General features: G+C 39.9%; 1 protein-coding gene and 1 long non-coding RNA gene across 4 annotated transcripts; both read left to right on the plus strand.

The window, feature by feature from the left end:
• The first annotated feature begins 1,823 nt into the window (after window positions 1-1,823).
• Window positions 1,824-21,893, plus strand: LOC134220264 (probable chitinase 2). Of its 3 annotated transcripts, none has more exons than XM_062699266.1 (4): window positions 1,824-1,913; window positions 18,719-18,886; window positions 19,456-19,651; window positions 21,021-21,893. In XM_062699266.1, the coding sequence occupies exons 2-4, from the start codon at window positions 18,799-18,801 to the stop codon at window positions 21,853-21,855; spliced, it is 1,119 nt and encodes a 372-aa protein (XP_062555250.1). In that variant the 5' UTR covers window positions 1,824-1,913; window positions 18,719-18,798; the 3' UTR covers window positions 21,856-21,893. The 3 variants fall into 3 exon arrangements, with proteins under 3 accessions (XP_062555250.1, XP_062555249.1, XP_062555251.1); XM_062699265.1 differs by having other exon boundaries at window positions 1,838-1,961; XM_062699267.1 differs by lacking the exon at window positions 1,824-1,913 and adding an exon at window positions 13,001-13,198.
• On the plus strand, window positions 2,668-3,610 carry LOC134224063 (uncharacterized). Its single transcript, XR_009982830.1, has 3 exons — window positions 2,668-2,724; window positions 2,788-2,858; window positions 2,915-3,610. It is a non-coding gene; the product is annotated as an uncharacterized LOC134224063 (long non-coding RNA).
• Window positions 21,894-23,042: the final 1,149 nt, after the last annotated feature.

Consider the following 23,042-nt stretch of genomic DNA (forward strand, 5'->3'; position numbering starts at 1 on the left):
CTAGCTTATTATTTCACCCCCCTGGCCATGCATCCCCTCGGCACGGGTCGCTTAACGCCTTGGGATTAGGGGTTAGGGACGATGGTCCCGGTCTAACTCGCAGTGGCCATGGGGAGGGGTCGTCAAGCCCTTGGACAAAGTCCCTGCTGCCCCAAGTATGTGTGTATGTGTACAAATTTTGTAGACACACTTTTTGGAACTTAGCATTACCCGATTTACTCGCAACATGTTGCATTCGACGGGGAATGCGGTCCCATAGTTTGCTATTGAAAATTGGCCCGATCGGACATTGCATTTCGGAATTATTGTAAAATCATTGTAATATTCCCAAGGGTGAAAAAAAAATTTCAAAATCGAAAAAAAAATTTTTTTTTTGCAATTCCTGATCATAATACCTGGTTTACAGTTGGCGTTTGAGTGATAAAACGGCCTACTTTTTCATACCAATGACATGGGTGCTTTATTGAACATTATGCAACTCAAATGGGTTGCATAAAATTCATCAAAGCACTCATTTGGGTGCTATAATGGAAAACCAGCATTAGAACAATAGTTACATGACCACATTTAGCTAAATTGGCTTGGGTGAGTGTTCAAATAGTGTATTCTCTGTGTCACGTAATAAACGAAATAATTTGATGGGCATGACATCAAATTCTCCAGAAGCAGGTTTATCTATCGCCTTATGGTCTGTCGAGCACACAATGAGGCACGATAACACGGAATCTGTTTGTTTTCTGCAACAACATGATTTTTTGGCAAGATTGGTCATGTTAAGTGAATAAAATTGTACCATTTTGGTACGGATTTATCATATTCAAGCCTATTTTTCGTCATTGCAAAAAATAGCGTGTGCAACTCGTTGCAAAACTCGATTTTTCAGCACTCGTATCTTTTTGCAACTAGTTGCACAAACTACTATTTCAGGTGTGGTGGGAATGCATAGTTAATGCATAATTAATGCAAAATGATAGAAAATATGCGATCTATTCTCCTAAAGTGCTTTTTTGACCTTTCTTATGTGATTTTTTCAGTACATTTTACGATGTACGAGAAAGGCATCATCGCCGCTAGGTGGATTAATCTGGGTTTTTTTGACCAATTACCAAGTGACCAAGTGACATTCCATGAGGTGCGAATCGATTTGTTCAAGTTTTACATGTACTTATGTATTAGGGCCAATGGTTAGTAATTTGCGCAAGTCAATGTACATAAACAACAGATGCTAGTGTTTGGGAGATGATGAATTTTCTCGTTCGATATTCCATCTATTCTATATAATAAAAATGAAATGGTCTGTGTACGTATCCGCATAACACGAGAACGGCTTGATGGATTTTCTTCATTCCTTCAGCAGTTACGTTCGTTATAGTTTCCGACGGGTTTATATGATATTTCCTCATGTGAAAATCATTATTAAAGTTAAGTAAATCATAAAAAAACTAAAATAAAGATTAGTATGGAAACCTCGCATTGACAGTCCACAACGCGCACTCGCGCCTACTATGCAGGACAACGTCTGCCGGGTCGATTAGTGTGTTATATTTGTGCACACTGACTGTACACACTCAGCGGACTAGAGTTCGATTACCATGCTGACACGTTAAATTCCAGAACTTTTGTTACATTTTGTTGAATAAAAATACCTACCTGGTTTTGTTGGAACTGTGTACGTATTGTGTACTGAAAAGTGCTACATTTAAACTAACTGCGAAAGAGCATAATTTATTTAAAACAACTTTGTAAGGCTGCTTTGCATTATATGCATTGCTTATCATCCGTACATCTGCTGGTTGTAAAAATCAGCTCTATCAGTACTCATTGAACCATCAACCTAGTCGTACTCGATTGTGAAATTGAATCTTGCAACTAGTATGACAAAATTTACAATAGTTATTCCAATCTATTTTACGGTACTACTACAGATTAAGTGTGAAATACAATGTGGAATTCCCTCAATGGTAGCAAACCCATTAATCATTAAAGGCTTAAATACAGACCCTGGCGAATTTCCATGGCATGCTGCCATTTACCATCGAGAAGCAACTACCGAGGAGTATAAATGTGGTGGAACTTTAATTAGTAATTGGTTCATCCTGACTGCAGCCCATTGCGTGACAACTGAGAACGGAAACGTTCTTGCAACAGAGTCCGTGTTTGTAAAATTGGGCGTTCATGATTTGAAAAGGCTACGCAAAAATTCAACTCAACAACATGAACTCACCAGTATAGTCAAAGAGCCACGTTATAATTCTGATACATTCTCGCACGACATTGTGTAGCGTTTGCTACAATCTGCGAAAACTTTAGGATAGATAACAAAATACATAATTATAACACATAGGTTTCTCCATACGCTAATTTGTGTCACGTACGCCAAATGGTAGGCTAGCAAAAGCGAAACGACACTGACCGCTTACCATAAAACGATAGGTCGCGATTTCCGCCGCGCTCGATTTCGCGAGATCAAGGTCGGGTCCAAGGAAGTCTTCTGGAAGATTGAGAAAGAGAGAGTCGTGGCTGCACCCGAAATTGCACGAAGAGCCAGCGGTCAAATAAATGTCTCGTAATCATCAAATCGGTCGAAAAGGTTCGCGGGAAATCCGAATTGAATTCGGCGAGGTCACGTTCCTTAATCTGAGGATCACGGTTTCGCTCACTTTCGTCCGAACCGCAGATAACAGTGGAAGTGTCTTGCTTTGTTCGTGTTTCGTAATTTAATTTGTAAGTTAAAAAGCAACGTGGTTGAACTTGATATTTGTATTTAATTTAATTCTCCTCGTTTAGTTCAAGTAGTGCAAGTAAATATAGTGTGCGTCGTAGGCTAGATTTGTGCGTCTAAAATCAATCTAGGCCAGGTAATGTTAATTGTGCTATTGTGAAATCTGTGCAGTATGGTAATTGTCTTGAGTAGCCGACGGCTATATCTCTTCCAAGCGCCAGGTCAGCGGAAACCCCGGGACGAGAGACCCCGGCAGCCTTCAACTTGTCCGGTAGGAAGCGATCCGTCAGCAAATCGCTTCAGTGGGGAATTGTGGTCGTCAATTGCCACCATCGACCAAACCGCCATTCGTCGACACGTGGAAGTCGCCAACCACCATTCATTGGCCCACGTGGCGATCATCAATCGCCAACCGACATCAGCGGTAACAGCAGCGCAGGTACAGCAGCAGCAGTAACCATCTGGTGAGTCCGGACCAATTATTCTTGAGTAAAGTGTGGCGTCCGCTGAGGACGCCACGGAGAAGTTTTTTGTGCCAACCGTAGGTTGAAGAGCGTGAATCGCTGAACATTCAAACGTTTGGATGAATTGAGGTTGGGTGTCGGCGAGATACAAATCGTGCGCACGTATCGTAATTTATGGCCGCCCACCCAACCCATTCAATGTAGACACCCGGGTGCAACAGCATTAGCCGTTACGTTGCTGCATCGTCGTCGCATCACTGGGAATGAAGACATGAAAAACAAACACAAAAGCACAGATAGAGTAGTTGAAACGCACACAGATAGAATAGGATAGGTAAAGAGGAGAGAAAGTAAATTAATATAAACAAGCATGCTTGATGAAATAAAATCTTACCGTTAAATGTTGAATAAACCTTTATTGTAAAGCCCCAATAATGTGATTATTGTTATTTATATTATCCTATTCGTTAAATACATGTTTGAGTGTTTCTACGTTGCTTCGGAATCATTTTAGTTTGATTTATTTTGTCGAGTTTAAATTTATGTTGCGCGACCCTTTAGCTACCCTCGCGACTCTGGTAGAAGATAGCGTAAACTCCCGATGATGATGAAATGACGTCTTGTTGCGTCGTCATGAGTATGCGTGACCTCTTACCGTGATTTTTGAGATTTGATTGATGTTGCGAGAGTCATGCTGATGCGTCAATAGGGGTTTCTACCTGTCCCATTTTGAGAAAGTAGTTGCACTGGATCGATCTCTTTCTTCCTTGAAGATTGTACTTGGACTCGCCTTGATTGAGTCTCATCCGGGCAAACAAACTTGGTGTGCGGTCTCCTTTATTGGAGTGGCGCTTAAGCCGCACATTTACATAAGATCGCCAGTGCCAGCTACAAAATGGCGCCCAACTAAAGGTTTTTTTTATGTAGTACGCGTTATGTATGGAGAAATATTTATGCTATGTTCGTCTTATGTTTCCGTTGATAATTAAATGATGTATATTGATCTGTGAATTAAGGATTCGTTTTGTTTGATGAACATTTTGAGGATTTGTGGTGTTACGTCTTGATGTGCTGTGATTTCGGATTGCGTTAAAAATTAGGCTTTTTGAGTACAGTTTAAAATAATTTATTACAAATTTTCTTGATATAAATAAAAGTATATATTTACAAATTAAAATGGCGCATAAATTTCCGCGTCCTGATCTCCTGACTAGAGAGGAAGTGGACTATGAACTTATGATTCGGGGTATGGATGGCAATTTGGATGATGGGTTAGAAGCAAAACAAAGACTATTGAGGAAATTGTTCTATGAAGAATTGAAGGAACCCAAAAATTATAGGGGAATAAGTACCATAGATCAAGAATTTGAAGACATAATGAACACTATAGAGAGTATTGCAGGTCAATTGGAGAATGGACATGATGAGAGATGTATGTCGAGGTTGAAACATTATGCTCTGAGGGTTGAGCGATGCTTAGTTCGTAACCCAAAAGGAGAACAATTGCGAAATAGACTGAATGGAGAAATAAGGGCTTTGTTGAATAAGTATGGCAATAAGCGTGGACTCGAAGAAGACCAAACTAAAACAGATGTAGGAGAAGGGGATAATCAACGAGAATTTGAAGATGGGAAATACTTGGAGGAAGAAGGAGCGATTGGAGGGATAGTAAATGTAGGTGAGAAGGGTTTAGAACAAGAAACAGATGGTAAAAATAAAAACGGTTCGCATGTTTTAAGAGGAATAAATGAGAAGACTCAAACACCAGCAGGAGGCACAAATAAGACAAAATTGGGAGCAGTTCAAAAGACATTAGGACAAAAGGAAGGAAAGGAAGAAGATACTGAGGAGCTGAAGGCCAAAATCAGATTATTAGAGCAAAAACTGGAGCGCTTTTGTAAAATTGAGGAAGAAGACTTAAAGCGGAGACAGGAAAGGGAGCAATGTCAATCAATCAATAATCATCAATACGATAGGAACGAAGAAATTAATAGAGATCTGCATCTTCCAGATAGGGTTAACCGATACTCAGATAATCATGGACGTTTTAGAGAAACAAGAACCTTTACTAACATAGATCAGCGGAGACGCGAGCGACAGTGGAACAACGAGTTCAGAGGTGATCGTGATGAGGAAGAGCGATGGAGTGACTATCATTCTCGACATTCCAGAGAAGGTTCAGCACGACGCGGTGACGATAAGAACGAGCGACAACTGGATCAAATGAGAAGGAACCCGGACATTCGTCGGCCAGAGCTGACCCATAGGTCTGGGGAAGGGAGGTCTCGATATGATGGAGATCAAGCGATGGACTATCGACGCGAATTATTTGAAGGGTTAGACAACATTGGTGGACGAAGGAGAAATCCGTTGAGCGGTTCATTGAACAGGTATGGAGATGAATATCCTTCGGACGACTATCAACGCGATCCGTTTGAAAGATTGGATAATTTTGGTAGCCGGATTAGGAATCATGCAAGGGACAATAGAAATTGGGATAGAGAAGACTACAACCAACCTGGAAATCGGCGTGGTATGCTCAATAGATTGGATGACTACGGAAATCGGGATCGAAGGGGACAATCACGTCTTCGTATAGCTGAGACAGACATCATTAACGCGGACAGACGAATGGAGAAATGGCATTTGACATTCAGTGGAGATTCGCGGCAGAGATCATTGGAGGATTTCCTTCACAAAGTTCGCCGGCTGGCAATAATGGACCGAATATCAGGAGATATTTTGTTACAGCGTATCCACACTATCCTGCGAGGCGAGGCGTACGACTGGTACCTCTGCTATGCGGATGAGTTTGTATGCTGGGAGGATTTTGAGCAGAAGATACGGTATATGTACGGAAACCCAAATAAGGACCAGGGGAATAGGCAGAAAATTTATGAGAGAAAGCAGCATAGGGGCGAGTCATTCCTCACGTTCAAGATGGAGATTGAAAGGATGAACAAGATGCTTAGCTGCCCGTTAGATAGGGCACGGTTGTTCGAGATTGTGTGGGACAACATGAGGCCTCACTACAGGTCTAGGTTGGCATGCAGGGATGTAGAAGATCTACGGATGCTGGAGTACTATGCTTATCGCATAGATGCAAACGACTCTACTCTGAGACAGCATAGAGAAGGCCCAGGAAGAATAACGAATGTCCACAATATCGAGGCAGATGAGGTAACATCGGACTCACAATCTTCAGATTCGGAAGAAGTGAATGCTGTCGGTAACCGTTTTAGCAAAGAGAAGAAGCCTAAAGATTATCAAAAGATAACACCCAGATCAGCTACGGTACAGGAGACTCAAAGAACCAGTTCTTCCCCACTTTGCTGGAACTGTAACAAGACAGGACACATGTGGAGGGACTGTAGGGAACCTAAGAGGCTGTTTTGCTACGTGTGTGGTACACCGGATAAAACGTCCGTTACATGCCAAAATCACTCCAGAATGGACGGCCAAGGAAGGTCGGAAAACTAATCGTGGAATGTGTGAGAGGGGACAACAACATTCCACCGGCTGAAGAAGTTCCCTTGCCCAACTACCGACAAGAGGAAATCGAGGAACGAATTTGCGAAATAAGTGTACAAACGGAAAGGTGCCCTCACGTGAAGGTACGTATATTCAGTACGGATTACGAGGCCTTACTGGATTCTGGCGCTAGTGTGAGCGTAACAAGCATTAGAGATATTGCGGAGAAGAACGGTCTAGTAATTCGGAAGAGCCCGCTTCGAATAGTAACGGCGGACAAAACAGTCCATGAGTGTCTAGGTTTTGTACAGCTGCCTATTGAATTCAACGGTATTACAAAAGTAATCCCAGTTCTAGTGGTGCCACAGATCTGTCGAAGGATGATCTTAGGGTACAACTTTTGGAAGGCATTTGGAATACAGCCAATGATGCCTGGGGAGAATGGATTTCAGAAGATAGATACCGTAAATGTCGAGAACGCAGAAGTGGAGATTATAGATTTCGCTCTACTTCCTATACAAACATTGCCGGAAATCAAAACTACTGAACCGGATGACACTTTGGACATTCCGGCACTTGAATTGCCAGAACCATCTAGAACAACTCCTGAAACGGTAGAAACTGAGCATGATCTGCTGCCTGAAGAGCGTGCAGAGTTGGTGAGAGCAGTCAAGGAGTTTCCTTGTATTACGGAAAACCGATTGGGCAGGACTACATTAATCGAGCATGAAATAAAGCTGAACGAAGAGGCCAAGCCGAGAAGGCAGCCACTGTACAGATGCTCTCCGGCAATCCAAGCAGAGATGGAGGCCGAGATCGAGCGGTACAAGCAAATGGACGCGATCGAGGAATGTTCGAGCGAATGGGCTAGCGCACTGGTTCCAGTTAGGAAAGCTAACGGTAAACTACGTGTCTGTCTGGATTCCCGCAAAATTAACGCCTGGACAAAAAAAGACTCCTATCCTATGAGGAATATGGGGGAGATCTTCCATCGCTTGGGTAAGGCCAAATATTACTCGGTAGTGGACCTGAAAGATGCCTATTTTCAGATTCCTCTGAAAGAGGAATCCAGAGATTACACGGCATTCAGGACACCACAAGGCCTTTATCGATTTAAAGTTTGCCCCTTCGGCCTTACGAATGCGCCGTTTACCATGTGCCGGTTAATGGACCGGGTCATAGGCTTTGATTTGGAGCCGCATGTGTTTGTCTACTTGGATGACATAGTCATTGCCACACGGACATTCAGCGAACACATAAGGCTGCTCAAGATTGTGGCGCAGCGATTGAGGGATGCAAATCTGACGATATCCTTGGACAAAAGTAGGTTCTGCAGGAAACGTGTCTCGTATCTCGGATATCTACTGACAGAAGATGGAGTCTCGGTTGACAACTCACGTATCGAACCGATATTAAACTACGCAAGGCCTAGGAACGTTAAGGACGTCCGGCGCTTGCTTGGACTAGCTGGTTTCTACCAACGGTTTATACGCGAATACAGCCGAATTGTCTCGCCAATTTCGGACTTACTAAAAAAGTCAAAGAAAAAATTCACCTGGAATGAGAACGCAGAAAAGCCTTTGGAGACCTGAAAGCTTCATTAGTTTCAGCACCGATTCTTGGGAACCCAGACTTCGACCAGCCGTTCACGATTGAATCTGACGCCTCTGATAACGCTGTTGGAGCAGCCTTAATTCAATACGTCGAAGATCAACCGAAGGTAATCGCGTATTTTAGTAAGAAGCTGAGTAGCACGCAGCGTAAGTACGCCAGCGTGGAGAAGGAATGTTTAGGCGTCTTGCTGGCAATACAGAATTTCCGACACTATGTCGAAGGTACGCGCTTCAAAGTTGTTACTGATGCTCGCAGTCTGTTATGGCGCTTTACAATCGGCGTGGAATCTGGGAATGCAGAAGCTTTTAAGGTGGGCATTCCAGATCCAGTCTTATGATATCGAGTTAGAGTATCGTAAGGGCCGAAACAATATAGTGGCCGATTGTCTCTCAAGATCGATCGAGACGCTCAACGCGATATCCGACGATGACGATTACCAAGATTTGGCAGTTACAATTCAGCAAAACCCTGCCAAGTACTCAGAGTATCAGGTAGTGGACGGACAAATATTCAAATTTGTAAAAGATGAAAGAAGGATTGAAGATCCTCGATTCAACTGGAAAAGATATCCGCCAAAGGCTGAACGGACAGGAGTAATTGAGGCGATTCACAGTCAAGCACATCTGGGACCTGGCAAAACGCTTGCAGCGGTTAGAGATCGTTATTATTGGCCACGGATGAGCAGCGAGGTAAAAAGGTTCTGCCAAAAGTGTATCGTGTGCCAGACCAGTAAAGCTACAAATCAGAACACTACGCCACCGATGTCTGAGCAGAAAAAGATAGCACAGTACCCCTGGCAGTTCTTGGCCATGGACTACGTTGGACCGCTGCCAGTATCCGGGAAAAATCGTAGTACATGTTTGCTGGTAGTGACTGATTTATTCAGTAAGTTTATATTGATCCAACCATTTCGACATGCGACGGCAGAATCTCTGGTGCAATTTGTAGAAAATACCATCTTCCTACTGTTTGGAACTCCGGAAGTAATTCTGTCGGACAACGGAACTCAGTTCACTTCCTCCTTATTCCAAAAGCTGTTGGAGAGGTATAATGTCACCCATTGGAGAACACCAAATTATCACCCTCAGATTAATGACTCTGAACGTGTGAATCGGGTGATAACTACGGCTATCCGCGCTACCATCAAGAATCAGCACAAAGAATGGGCTAACTCATTGCAGCAAGTTGCCTGTGCCATAAGGAACTCTATTCATGAAGCCACCAAGTACTGCCCATATTTCCTAATGTTTGGGAGAAATATGGTCTACAACGGTTCGGAATACCGGTGCTTAAGAGACACTGCGGCAACCGCAAACAATACGATCACCAACGTCGAACAGAAGAAGCTATTCGAAGAGGTCAGACGAAACCTAGAATCGGCATATAAGAAGCACGCCTCGTATTATAATCTCCGTTCTAACTCCAATTGTCCCACGTACTCGGTTGGAGAGAAAGTTCTCAAGAAGAATATGGAACTATCGGATAAGGGAAAAGGAGTATGCTCGAAGCTTTCTCCAAAATATGTGCAGGCCATAGTCAAAAGGCTTGTCGGAGCTCATTGCTATGACCTAGAAGATTTGAATGGGAGGAAACTTGGTATATTTAACTGCAAGTTCCTCAAAAAGCTGGTTCAGTAGAAGATTTTTTTTTGCCAATCTCAGGAACTTGCATTTTTCAGCAAGCTATGTAGCTCTCTTCGGAGTAGTAACAATGTACCATGACGCTTTTGCTCTGGTTACACAAAAACCACCGTGTGTGAGATTTAGCTCTGGCCATTCGGTCAGAGCAGCCCCTAACAACATCATTTACTGGGTGCTTCCTAGGGGAAAAGCTTTGGCTGGACCCCTAGAAGAAATCTCACATACGTGTTGGAATGGATGGTTGAAGATGGATTCACCAGTAACTATTTTGTTGGAGATTGTTGGTCTGCTCATGCCTACCCTCTCGACCAGAAGACAGAGTGAGTCCAGGAGGTAACTCCTGGATGATGACCTAAAACTATAGAAACTCGGAGCTGTAAAGCGCTGATGAGGAGTATCAAAAGTGAAGCAATAATGCGAGAGTCTACAGACCGAGGGTTCTAAGACGATGACCGCCTAAGACTCGGATGTCTTGCTCTGAAAGAGTAGACGATGAAGAGCAACCCGAGTAAATCGAGCTGGCAGAACAACACAACTTCAAGAAAAGAGATGCTGTCTGGAAAAATCTTTTTTAAATTTGTAAATATAATTCCTCCCATGAAAATAGCGACGATACCAAACTTTTTTATATTTAGTGTTGAGGGAATATTCTTTCTGTGTTGAGCAATGTTAGTTGGTAGTTAACATCGAGTCTTAACCTAGTTTAGTATGCTTAATGCTAGACTTTATTGTTCTTGTATATAGTGTTGAGAAATTTTCATGTTAAATTATTGTATATAGATAGATATTTACATCACATAGTTATTCATTTATTTACATAGTTTTCATATTGTTTTTCAAATATTCATATTGTATGTGATGTTATTTACATTATTTATTAAGAAATTTATTTATTTATGAAGATAGTTATTTATTTATTTATCAAATTTATTTATTTATGTTGAGAGTTATTTATTTATTTAGGTTGATAGTTATTTATTTTTAAATTTATTTATTTACCTATTTATTATAAACGTTATTTATTAATTTATTTTCACAAATTTTCATCTAAGCTTGAAAATAAATAATCCATTTCGTTGATAAATGTTGATTGGTACGTCCTTTTTGCACGACCCCCTTTGCAACACTTCGAGTGGGTCGTGCGACATCTTTCTCGTCCGATAGATTCTTCACCTGAAATTACATTTTGAAACCGATTAATAAATGTTCATTAAACTTACCTCTGATTGGATTAAAACTCTCCTTTTCCTAAAATCTTTAGGAGAAAATTGGTCCTTCCTTCTCTTCGTCTTCAAAACAAGGACATCGCAGGTGGAATAAAAGTCTGCTCCTCCCGTGGCAGCACCAAAACAAAAACACTCCACCACTCCCAGAACACCTCATTGCCATCGTTTCTGCCTGGAAACCAAACAAAATCATATTTACGGAATTAGTCGTCGAGTAGATGCACTTTATTTCACTTTTAGTAAGGAATAAACTAAATAAAAAGAAAAGTTACCGAAACTAAAAATCACTTTCAGCACCATAACGTTCACTGCAGATTCTTAACTGACGTTTCGTTGTTTACTCGATGAAGATTCAATGTGTGCGTGTGGATAACCTATGTTGCGCGACATGCTGTGCGATAATAGGGTTAGGTTGCAACTCATTTTATTCGTGTTTCGTAGGGACCGATGAAAAATTCGGTGACAGAAACATGATGTAAAGTGATATTATGCAAATTCAGTCATTATATGCTTTTCAATACCTTATGTTAGATTAAGCGTGATAAGCAGTAATAAACTGATTTGCGGAGTTATGTTGAGTTATGTATCGTTGTGTCCGGTCCGAATAAAGTTCGGCATGTAGAGTAATAAAAATATACGTTCATTCACTCATGTGGGAGTGTACGTTTCATTCAGTAGCAAAGTATGGAATACAAGGAAGAGCCTTGGAAATGCTTTCGAAAGATGAAACAGTTATGCGGTAAATTCAGAATATGGATGATGTTCCAACGTAATGTTTGGTGTAATCTTTAGTCTGGATGAACCTGTTTTGTTGATATATGTGAGAATTCGTTGTGTCGGTTAGTGTTGTAGTAGTGACTTGAGCTAAAATTGGAGTATTTCAGAATCAAGGTCATGGTTAGGAAGTTTGTGTGATGTTGTTGTCGGGTGCCCATTGAAGCTAAATTGAGTAAAAATGAAACGTCGGGTGAATGAATACAATAGTCTATTTTTTTTTGTTTGATGAATCCGTTGTTTAGAGTATTACAATAATCAGTATAAAGGAAAGATCAAATTACAGAAAAAGTATATACGAAATAAGTAGTAGAATTTACCCTACGAAAATTTGGTTGTGATTCCACAACCAAATTTTCGTAAAACAAGCTCGGTGTTATGTAGCGTTTGCTACAATCTGCGAAAACTTTAGGATAGATAACAAAATACATAATTATAACACATAGGTTTCTCCATACGCTAATTTGTGTCACGTACGCCAAATGGTAGGCTAGCAAAAGCGAAACGACACTGACCGCTTACCATAAAACGATAGGTCGCGATTTCCGCCGCGCTCGATTTCGCGAGATCAAGGTCGGGTCCAAGGAAGTCTTCGGGAAGATTGGGCAAGAGAGAGTCGTGGCTGCACCCGAAATTGCACGAAGAGCCAGCGGTCAAATTAACGTCTCGTAATCATCCAATCGGTCGAAAAGGTTCGCGGGAAATCCGAATTGAATTCGGCGAGGTCACGTTCCTTAATCTGAGGATCACGGTTTCGCTCACTTTCGTCCGAACCGCAGATAACAGTGGAAGTGTCTTGCTTTGTTCGTGTTTCGTAATTTAATTTGTAAGTTAAAAAGCAACGTGGTTGAACTTGATATTTGTATTTAATTTAATTCTCCTCGTTTAGTTCAAGTAGTGCAAGTAAATATAGTGTGCGTCGTAGGCTAGATTTGTGCGTCTAAAATCAATCTAGGCCAGGTAATGTTAATTGTGCTATTGTGAAATCTGTGCAGTATGGTAATTGTCTTGAGTAGCCGACGGCTATATCTCTTCCAAGTGCCAGGTCAGCGGAAACCCCAGGACGAGAGACCCGGCAGCCTTCAACTTGTCCGGTAGGAAGCGATCCGTCAGCAAATCGCTTCAGTGGGGAATTGTGGTCGTCAATTGCCACCATCGACCAAACCGCCATTCGTCGACACGTGGAAGTCGCCAACCACCATTCATTGGCCCACGTGGCGATCATCAATCGCCAACCGACATCAGCGGTAACAGCAGCGCAGGTACAGCAGCAGCAGTAACCATCTGGTGAGTCCGGACCAATTATTCTTGAGTAAAGTGTGGCGTCCGCTGAGGACGCCACGGAGAAGTTTTTTGTGCCAACCGTAGGTTGAAGAGCGTGAATCGCTAAACATTCAAACGTTTGGATGAATTGAGGTTGAGTGTCGGCGAGATACAAAACGTGCGCTCGTACCTTAATTTTATGGCCGCCCACCCAACCCATTCAATGTATAGACACCCGGGTGCAACAGCATTAGTCGTTTCGTTGCTGCATCGTCGTCGCATCACTGGGAATAAAGACATGAAAAACAAACACAATAGCGCAGATGGAGTAGTTGAAACGCACACAGATAGAATAGGATAGGTTAAAGAGGAGAAAGGAAAGTAATATAAACAAGCATGCTTGATGAAATAAAATCTTACCGTTAAATGTTGAATAAACCTTTATTGTAAAGCCCCAATAATGTGATTATTGTTATTTATATTATCCTATTCGTTAAATACATGTTTGAGTGTTTCTACGTTGCTTCGGAATCGTTTTAGTTTGATTTATTTTGTCTTGAGTTTAAATTTATGTTGCGCGACCCTTTAGCTACCCTCGCGACTCTGGTAGAAGATAGCGTAAACTCCCGATGATGATGAAATGACGTCTTGTTGCGTCGTCATGAGTATGCGTGACCTCTTACCGTGATTTTTGAGATTTGATTGATGTTGCGAGAGTTATGCTGATGCGTCAATAGGGGTTTCTACCTGTCCCATTTTGAGAAAGTAGTTGCACTGGATCGATCTCTTTCTTCCTTGAAGATTGTACTTGGACTCGCCTTGATTGAGTCTCATCCGGGCAAACAAACTTGGTGTGCGGTCTCCTTTATTGGAGTGGCGCTTAAGCCGCACATTTTCATAAGATCGTCAGTGCCAGCTACAATTGCTCTGCTAAAGCTAGCATCAGAAGTTGAATATGATAGATACGTCATACCGGCATGTCTATACAAGGAAAATGATCTTCCAGGACAGCTCGGAACAGTTATTGGGTATGGATTAACCGAGCAAAACGTTCTGGCTATGGTATTGAAGAAAGCGACGATACCAGTGATTGACTATGTAAAATGTTTAGAAAGTGATCCAAATTTTTATGCTCATTACTTAACACATGGTGTGTTATGTGCTGGATATACGAATGGCACTGCTGCATGCAATGGAGATAGTGGTGGTGGATTATTTTTTCAAAAGCGTGGTGTATGGTACTTGGGTGGAATTGTTTCCATTGCCAGATCGCGAGATGATAATTCAATATTTTGTCAAACTAAAGGATACTCAATATTCACGAAAATCACAAATTATTTACCATGGATTCGCAGTACTGTACGGAAGACAATATTTAAAGGCTACGTAACACCGTCTGCTATTAATTCAGGTGAGTCCCCCGCAATAGAGCCTGTGTTAAGCCCATGTAAGCACTCTAATAAAGCAGATATAAAAAAAATTATACTCGTGCAACAAAAATTGTACTGAAAAGACTTTGTCGTATGTTCCCGATATTGTTGTCTTTTTTTAGTAGGTGAACTGTTCCATTTTCCATCTCACTGAACATATATTCATCTCATCGCGAAACAAAGAAAGCTTGATACGCAATGAAAATACTTGATCGCATTCAATCAGATGAGCGAAATCAGACTCACTAGACGATAATTGAGCAGCGTTTGAACTTGGTTGAATTTCTGTGCTGTTCCGATCAGCAGAGAGTGAATCGTCTTCGGGCTTAATCCGCTATTCAATCGAGAATAGAAAGAAATTAACATGCTTCAGTCGAAACCACCCAAGTTCATGACATTGAAAGCACGTGTGTTGATTCCCACCCGAGTGTGTATCAAGTGGGGAGAAAAATTAATCTAACACTATTAAGACCGATAATTTTCTTAAAAACTGTAAAAAGCAGAAAATTATATTGAAAACTATCTACCAATATTAAAAACGACCGTTGTTTAAAAAAAAGACCTAATGTAATCGTGAAACTCGTTTAAAAATGCTGTCCATGGTATATCTAGGAGGTCTAGGATGTATGATACTACACGCAATGAGTAGATAAGCAATACGTAACAGAAAAGGGAGGTGTGCTTGAATCGTCTTTCGTTATCTATTGAGAGCGATTTCTGCAAACCCTGATCAACCCCCCCGGGGGTCATACGATACACAATACACATACAATGAGGAGTCGATCAAATACTACGTTGCTCTAAAGGGGGAAAGCTATGGAAGTGATAGCGGAACGGTATCGGCAAGAGGTTTTTCTAAAAGAAAAAAATCTGGTGTCTTTCTGCTGTTTCAAAACACTGCGCACTTTGAACGATATTTTTACGGAAGAATTTATTTCTAAAATTAATATATGGATTAAATAATGGCAGAGTTAAAAGCTATAAAAATCATTCAACAAAATTATTCAAGTTCTTTTAGTGGAATGTCTTCACCTGTCATAAGACAAGATCAGTAATATCCCATTGAATTCCACCACATTTTGAAATCTTTACATATACGTATTTTGACCCTCAATGTAAGGCCGTCTTCAGTGTCTCGTACTTGGCAACGTCTCACTCGAAAATACTGGACAGGGTATAAATGAAAACTTCCAAATCAGCTTGCGTCACCAAATCATGTAAGGTTTTGAAAGATCATATCGCCGTTATTTTTCAATAGGTTTTCGAGATGATAATTCCGACTAACTCGTGTAGCAATTTGAAGTATAAATTGTAACCATTTTCAAATGATAAACTATTGAAAGATAATAAAACTATTGCAACCAAAAGCATCCTAATCAATCAATCACAATCAAGCAATATAAAACCATTGGCCCATTCTTATTCGGACACGGTAGTAACAACATCGTGGGGCAGACCGGCAGAACTATGTCACTCTAGAAAGCTTGATGTAAATGCAAAATTCCAGTATTGAGATATCAGAAAATTTGAATATTTGAATATTGATTCTAAGAGAATTTTTGCTTTACCACTTCTGTCTTTCGCACACGTTTTTAAACAGGTTTCTTCGGCATGCGCCTGAAAAGAAAACAGAAAACACATTTGCCAACATGAACAAACCATAGCTGCTTTATGCCACAGCGTGTTTTATGTACACTTCATATTCTCTTGGCTTTAAAAAAACGGGCTTGTTGGTCATATGGCTACCACTTCTGCTTCATACGCAGGAGGTCGTGGATTCAATTCCGCCTACTTTGTATTTTTCCATATCCTATACCTACAACTTGACGAATTTTAGCAGGCAACTGTTAAAAAGCTTTTTTTAACTAATTTTATTTGCTAAATTACCTTAAGCCTGTTCACGTTATATTTCGAACACTCAATTGCCCAATTGATTTGTCGCTATTTCATCAATTTGTACGACAGCAAAAACATGATGAAAGAAGCACATGAAGCGAAATGATTTAGCTGTCATGTAAATGGTTCGTATCAGTGGTTTGTAATTTAAAAAAAAAATCACGTAGAAAGTAGGGTGTCCGAAATTCAACGTGGACAGGCTTTAATACATGCATTAATCTCTTAGACTAGGTGTTCCGTGTTTTCTAGGTGTTCACTATCATCCTTATTTACTATGTTACATTTTTAGTTATTATTAATACATTTCAATTACCTCTGGCAGTTATGTAGGATTTTTCCTCTGGTTGAATTGAACCATGTAGGAATTACAATGTTTTCAACTTAAAGTAAACTTAACTTAATTATTTTGTTGGACATTTGTTGCAATGTCTCAATATTAGAAATTCTATGAAGTTCATTGGTACTATACGACGGAGGCAACTTCAGAATCATTTTCAAAATTTTTTTTTGATTGCTCTGATGTGCCTTCTTTCTGGTATTGCAGCAACTAGTCCATATTGGCACAGCATACAACATGGCTGGTCTAAAAATGTGTTTGTAAATCAAAAGTTTGTTCTTAAGACAAAGTTTTGATTTTCTGTTTATAAGTGGATCTGGATATAGACACTTACCTAATATATTTGTTACATTTAGCTTGAATGCCGTCAATGTGACTTTTAAAGGTAATTTTTGATCTATAGCAGAAGTCCTAAATATTTCGCTTCGCTAGACGTCACAGGAAGGTGATCAGAGTCAAAGTCAGCATGAGTTACCAATTGGCCACACAGCTGACTTGAATCCGTTAAATCTAAATCAATTGTAGAAGGATTTCGACTGGAAGAAAAACAAGTTGGTCCATTGGGATATTGAATAGTATAATATGCCGCAGAATAATCTTCAAATAAAATATTACCATTAAAATTGCTTTGAGCATTATTCCATGAACGGTGTTTGGCATTGAAGTCACCAATTATGAAAAATTTGGATTTGTTGCGAGTTCGAATTTGAAGATCAGCTCTCAACAAATTCCTTTGCTGCCCATTGCACTGGAAAGGCAAGTAGGCAGCAATAAAAGATAATTGTTTAAAATATGTTTTAACAGAAACTCCCAAGGTTCCGAAAACTTTGGATTCAAACGAAGAATATAATTTATGTTTGATACGTCTATTAATGACAATGGCGACCCCATCACAGGCGCTGTCAAGACGATAATTTCGATAAATAAAATAATTTGGATCTCTTTTAATGCAAAGACCAGGTTTTAAATATGTTTCAGTTATAATGGCTATGTGCACATTATGAACTGATACGAAGTTGAATAGTTCATCTTCCCTACCATTTAAAATTTCCGTTCCCCTATTTAGCTGGGCAAATTCTGTTGCTGAAAAGGCAACATTTAGAACGAATAATCTATCAGCCCAAAACGTCTGGTCCATATATTAACTGTCAAAGGTTGAGTCAAGTGCCTTGCGGTATTTTGCTAGTGCATTTAAAACCAATTCATGACACTTCAATCTGTACGTCAAACAAGACCGAAAGTGTCGTGGAAGCATTTTTCAACTATTTTTAAATTTCAAATTAAACAATATTCCTTTCTACTTCTTAAAGTGAGTGAAAAAAAAATCGAATGTCGATTCTTCATTTTAGTACCCAAGTTATCAATTGATACAGTGTGGTTTGTGAAATATTGAGCAAAGTTCGTGGAATAAAGCGATTCAATTGAAGAGTTTTTCTATTGTCATAAGACTAGTTAGCTCTTCCATCACATGGTTGTAACTTCTCAGATACTTATGGCCGTCCAGCCTTATGAAGATGAACTGAAGATCATGAGCAGAAAGGAATAACTTCTAGGACTCAACCACCACCAATAAGCATCAATAAGCACATCATTGTAAAACATAAGTGCCGTGTTATAATATCAACAGTTTTGATACTTGTGAAAATTGGAATACAATTTTTAATGGAAAAATGTTATAAGAGATTGTAAGTGGAATAAGACGAGTTAATACTTTTCCATTTATTTCCACAATTCGACTGTTACTCTACAGACAGATACACATCTAGACATCAACAGTAAGACCGCATTCAGCGTCTTGTCCTAGCTCGAAGGATTTTGTCATCAAGTTCATGCACAAACCGCGCCTTTTCTTGATTTTTCCATTTTTTTTTCTTCTAGGAGATGTCGTCGTCCAAGACCGTGTGGTAACTTGCTACATATCGACGTGGGCCGTCTACCGGAACGGATCTGGATACTTCAGTATGAATCATTTTGACCCCAAACTATGCACACATGTCATATACGCTTATGCCGGATTAGATGCGGAAAACAACGCAATTAAATCACTAGGTAAGTTAACATTTTATGTAGGGTAACGGTACCAATAGTGGAGGTATTAGTAGATCGACAAAAGTAAATATTTTTTTAAAATTGATAATTATGGAAAATTTACAGCTTTAATATCTTAATCAATAGATAAACTAATAAATTTGCAAACAAAAATGAGATAGATGTCATTTAACATCAACATTTACCAAATATTGCTTGCACCACTATGGGTACACTGTTCCTTTAGCGGCGGTAAAAATTAATTTTGGTTCCCATAGTGGTGCTATTCATTGGTTTCTTATGAGACTCGCCACTATTGGTACAGTTGCACCACTATAGGTGCAAGGGAGTCAATTTTGTTAAGGAAAATCATTGTTTTCAATAGTTTTTCAAGCAAAATCTTAAGATAAGTTGCATTTAACAGGATATTTAAAGCACGACGCATTAAATGAAACCATCGTAAAGTGTATAAATATGATGAATCTCATTAAAACCCCACTACCTCCACTATTGGTGCTACCTCAACTAAGGGTACGGTTACCCTATATGAAGTATTGCACGTTAAATCAAACTTTGAATCATTTTTACAGACCGATGGAAAGACTTAAAGGACAACAACGGATTGGGTGGATTCGAAAAACTAGTCGGTATGCGCAATTCCAACCCGAATCTGAAAGTGATGATTTCTATAGGCGGTTGGAGTGAGGGTTCCGTGGAATATTCTAAATTGGCCGCCAATTCACAAAGGCGACAACTTTTTGCTGAAAATGCGCTTAGATTTTTAAAGTACGTATGTTTAATGTCACTTAAGGAAATTCATAAGCAAATTCATAAGCATGATATCTACCCTCCCAAAAACAAATATTTTGTTTTACAATTTTAGTTTTTGCCTATCTCGTACAACAAAGCTGTACCGAAAGGCTATATTATTGCTCCATAAAAGAACTTTTGATAGAAGGGCCGGAGACTCATAGTGTTATATACCGATCGACTCAGCTCGACGAACTGAGGTGATGTCTGTACATATGTGTGTATGTATGTGTGTGTATGTTTGTGTGTGTGTATGTGTGTATGTGTACATATTTTATAGACATACTTTTTGGATCTTAGCATTATCCGATTTACTCGCAACAAGTTGCATGTGGTCCCATTGTTTGCTACTGACAATTGGCTCGATCGGATATTGCATTTTCGAATTATTGGAAAAAAAAATCGAAACCAAAAAAAAATCCAAAAAAGGTGGCAATGTATTATAATCAATGCAAAAACATGCAAAATGAGAAAAATGTGATCTATTCCCCTAAAGAGCTTTTTTGACCTTTCTAATGTGATTTTTTCAATATACTTTATAATGCAAGAGAAAGGCATCATCACTGCTAGGGGGATAAATCTGGGTTTTCTTTAATATCTCATGGATATTATTGTAATAAAAAATAAAATGCCGCAGAATAAAACGTTATCAAATTCTGATCTGTTTTTCACTACTGAAAGTTGACCAGACTGGTTGTTTTCTTTATTGAAAAAATGCTTGTGAAAATAATGAGCTCAGTATTAGTTTTATTTTCGTGGAGAAGTGATGATGTATTAGAATGAAAGCAATGAAATCAAATGAGAATGAATAATTCATCTACTAAAGGTGTCTACCTTTGAAAGGTAGACACCTTTAGTAGTTGGTGAAAGCATTTTAATACATCATCACTTCTCCACGAAAATAAAACTAATACTGAGCTCATTATTTTCACAAGCATTTTTTCAATAAAGACCAATCCTACATGCTTTTCGCTTTTTGTAATCAATGAGAAAAGGGGTCTCAAGTAGCCTAGAGACCAAAGGCGTAGGATTGCCAATCCGGAGATGGTGAGTTCGATTCTCTGTCTGGTCTAGGATGTTTTCGGTTTGGAAACTTTCTCGACACCCTGAGCATAGTATATCCATTGTACTCGCCACACAAGAAACATACTCATGCAATGCTGGGCATAGAAAAGCTTTCAATTAATAACTGAGGAAATGCTAATAAGTTGAATAGCCGGCCAAGATCCAGTTGGAATGTAGAGCCATTGAAGAAGAAGAAGAAGAAGAAGAGAAAACTACTAATATAGGGGGTTAATCAGAGTTTGTTTCAAAAACCGACTATAATATGTGTCAATATTTTCAGATGGTACGGCTTCGATGGACTAGATATAAACTGGGAGTACCCAACGCAACGTGGTGGTAAACCTTACGATCGAGAGAATTTCGTTCTGCTCATCAGAGAACTAAGCCAAAAGTTCTCAAAAAATAATTTTCTATTGACCTCGACTATTGAACCTAAACATTATACGATAGATGCCTACGATATAAAAAATCTGGTCAAGTACTTGGACATGCTGCACATCAAATCATATGATTATGCAGGAAGCTGGAGCAGAAAAGTTGGATTCAATGCGCCACTCAAAGGAAACGATGCTAACAATATCGAGTTTTCGATCGATCATTTGATTGCTTTAGGAGCCCCAAGAAACAAGATTGTTCTTGGTATACCTTTCTATGGACGAACATTTATAACCGGAACAGTACCCGCAAAGATAGGCGATCCATCGGAAGAAATAGGCTTCGCAGGTCCTCATACAAACCTAAAAGGTTACATAGGGTACAACGAAATATGCGCAGAATTCAAGGCAAAACCATACCTTTGGCAGACATCTTGGAATGCGAATGCGGCAGAGGTGATCGCCCAAATGCAGAACGGAAGACGTAGTCAAGTGATTGTCTACGATAGCACTCGGTCGATTGCCTTAAAAGTGCGCTATGCCGTACGGAAAAATCTCCGTGGTGTAATGGCTTTATCCATTGACACGGATGACTTCAATGGCATCTGTAATGCGGAAAAAGACACATTCGTGGACTTCCGTCATCAAGTGAATATTCCTTTGCCTATTCAGGGTAAATATAAGCTACTGCGGACAATCAATGATGCGATTGCAGTAGCAGATAGAGAATTCAATCAATAATTATAATTAACAAAAATGAAATGCAATACAAAATAATCGTTCTTGTAGTATAATTGTTTTTCTTGTTGATGATACTGCCATATGTTATAGTAAGACACGAGCCCAGTCTGACGAAAGGATTGATCCTGTTGATCTTGTGGGATACTGGAAATACGATAGCTTGCTTTAGTGTGTAAGTACAGTTAGAGTCTTGCTCCGGCCCTTTGTATACTGACAGATGAGTGAACACAAGTTCATTCCAAGCAGGAACGATCGGAGTCAAGTTATGCTCATCAAAGTAAGCGTGGTCCTCTTTCACCTCTACGCCACCGTATCGACAGGACGCACATATCGGAGCTATCATCAGGTGCTGGGCAGTTTCCTTTCGCAGCAAATATTCAGACTGCACAAATGGCGATCCTGCCAGGTTAGCTGCCTAAGGTGCAGCTGAAAATCGAATTAGGTAAGCCAAAACTGCTCAACACGGTCGATATCGTAGTGAAATGACGCGCAAAACATAAACATGGTTGCAAATTTGAGTCCGATGCGAAATAGCCTTCACCACTTTGGATATAAAGTGAATGGTGCTCGGAGGTTCGGAGGTTTTTCCTAGAATTTCAGTGACTGCTACGTTTACCTTTTTCTGTGTGTATCAGTGATGAATTAAACATTATAGTTGTACATTTTTGTGAATATTGCCCGAATTGCGAAAGTATATTTTTAAATTCAAACTAACATTGTTTCTTTTTTTATGTTGAGTGTTAATTTACACATAAATTACCATTTACCGTTCTTACTTTTTTTATTGAACATGTCAAAAAAGCTAGCCCGAAGTGCATGTGTGCAAAAAAAAAGATACTTGAGCGACGTTTCTTGGCAAAAGTGAAGAACCGAATCAGATGGGACATCTGAGTGGTACAGAAAGATCAACGAGGCGGGACGCTTGTTCATAGTAATGCTCCAGATGGGACGTCTGGAAGGAATATGGTTCTGAATAACGAGACGGGACGCTCGATGGTAATGCCTCAGATGGGACATCTGAGAGGAGTTTAATACGAGGTGCTGGTTGATATTCAGGATTCAGATGGGACATCTGGAAGGAAAATGGCATGGAGTCACGAGACGAAACGCTCGATGGTAATGCCTCATATGGGACATATGAGGGAAATAAAAGATCAAATCACGAAACGAGATGCTCTATAATATTA

The sequence above is a fragment of the Armigeres subalbatus genome, chromosome 3 (assembly GCF_024139115.2).
Source record: "Armigeres subalbatus isolate Guangzhou_Male chromosome 3, GZ_Asu_2, whole genome shotgun sequence".
NCBI classification, from domain to species: Eukaryota; Metazoa; Arthropoda; class Insecta; order Diptera; family Culicidae; genus Armigeres; species Armigeres subalbatus.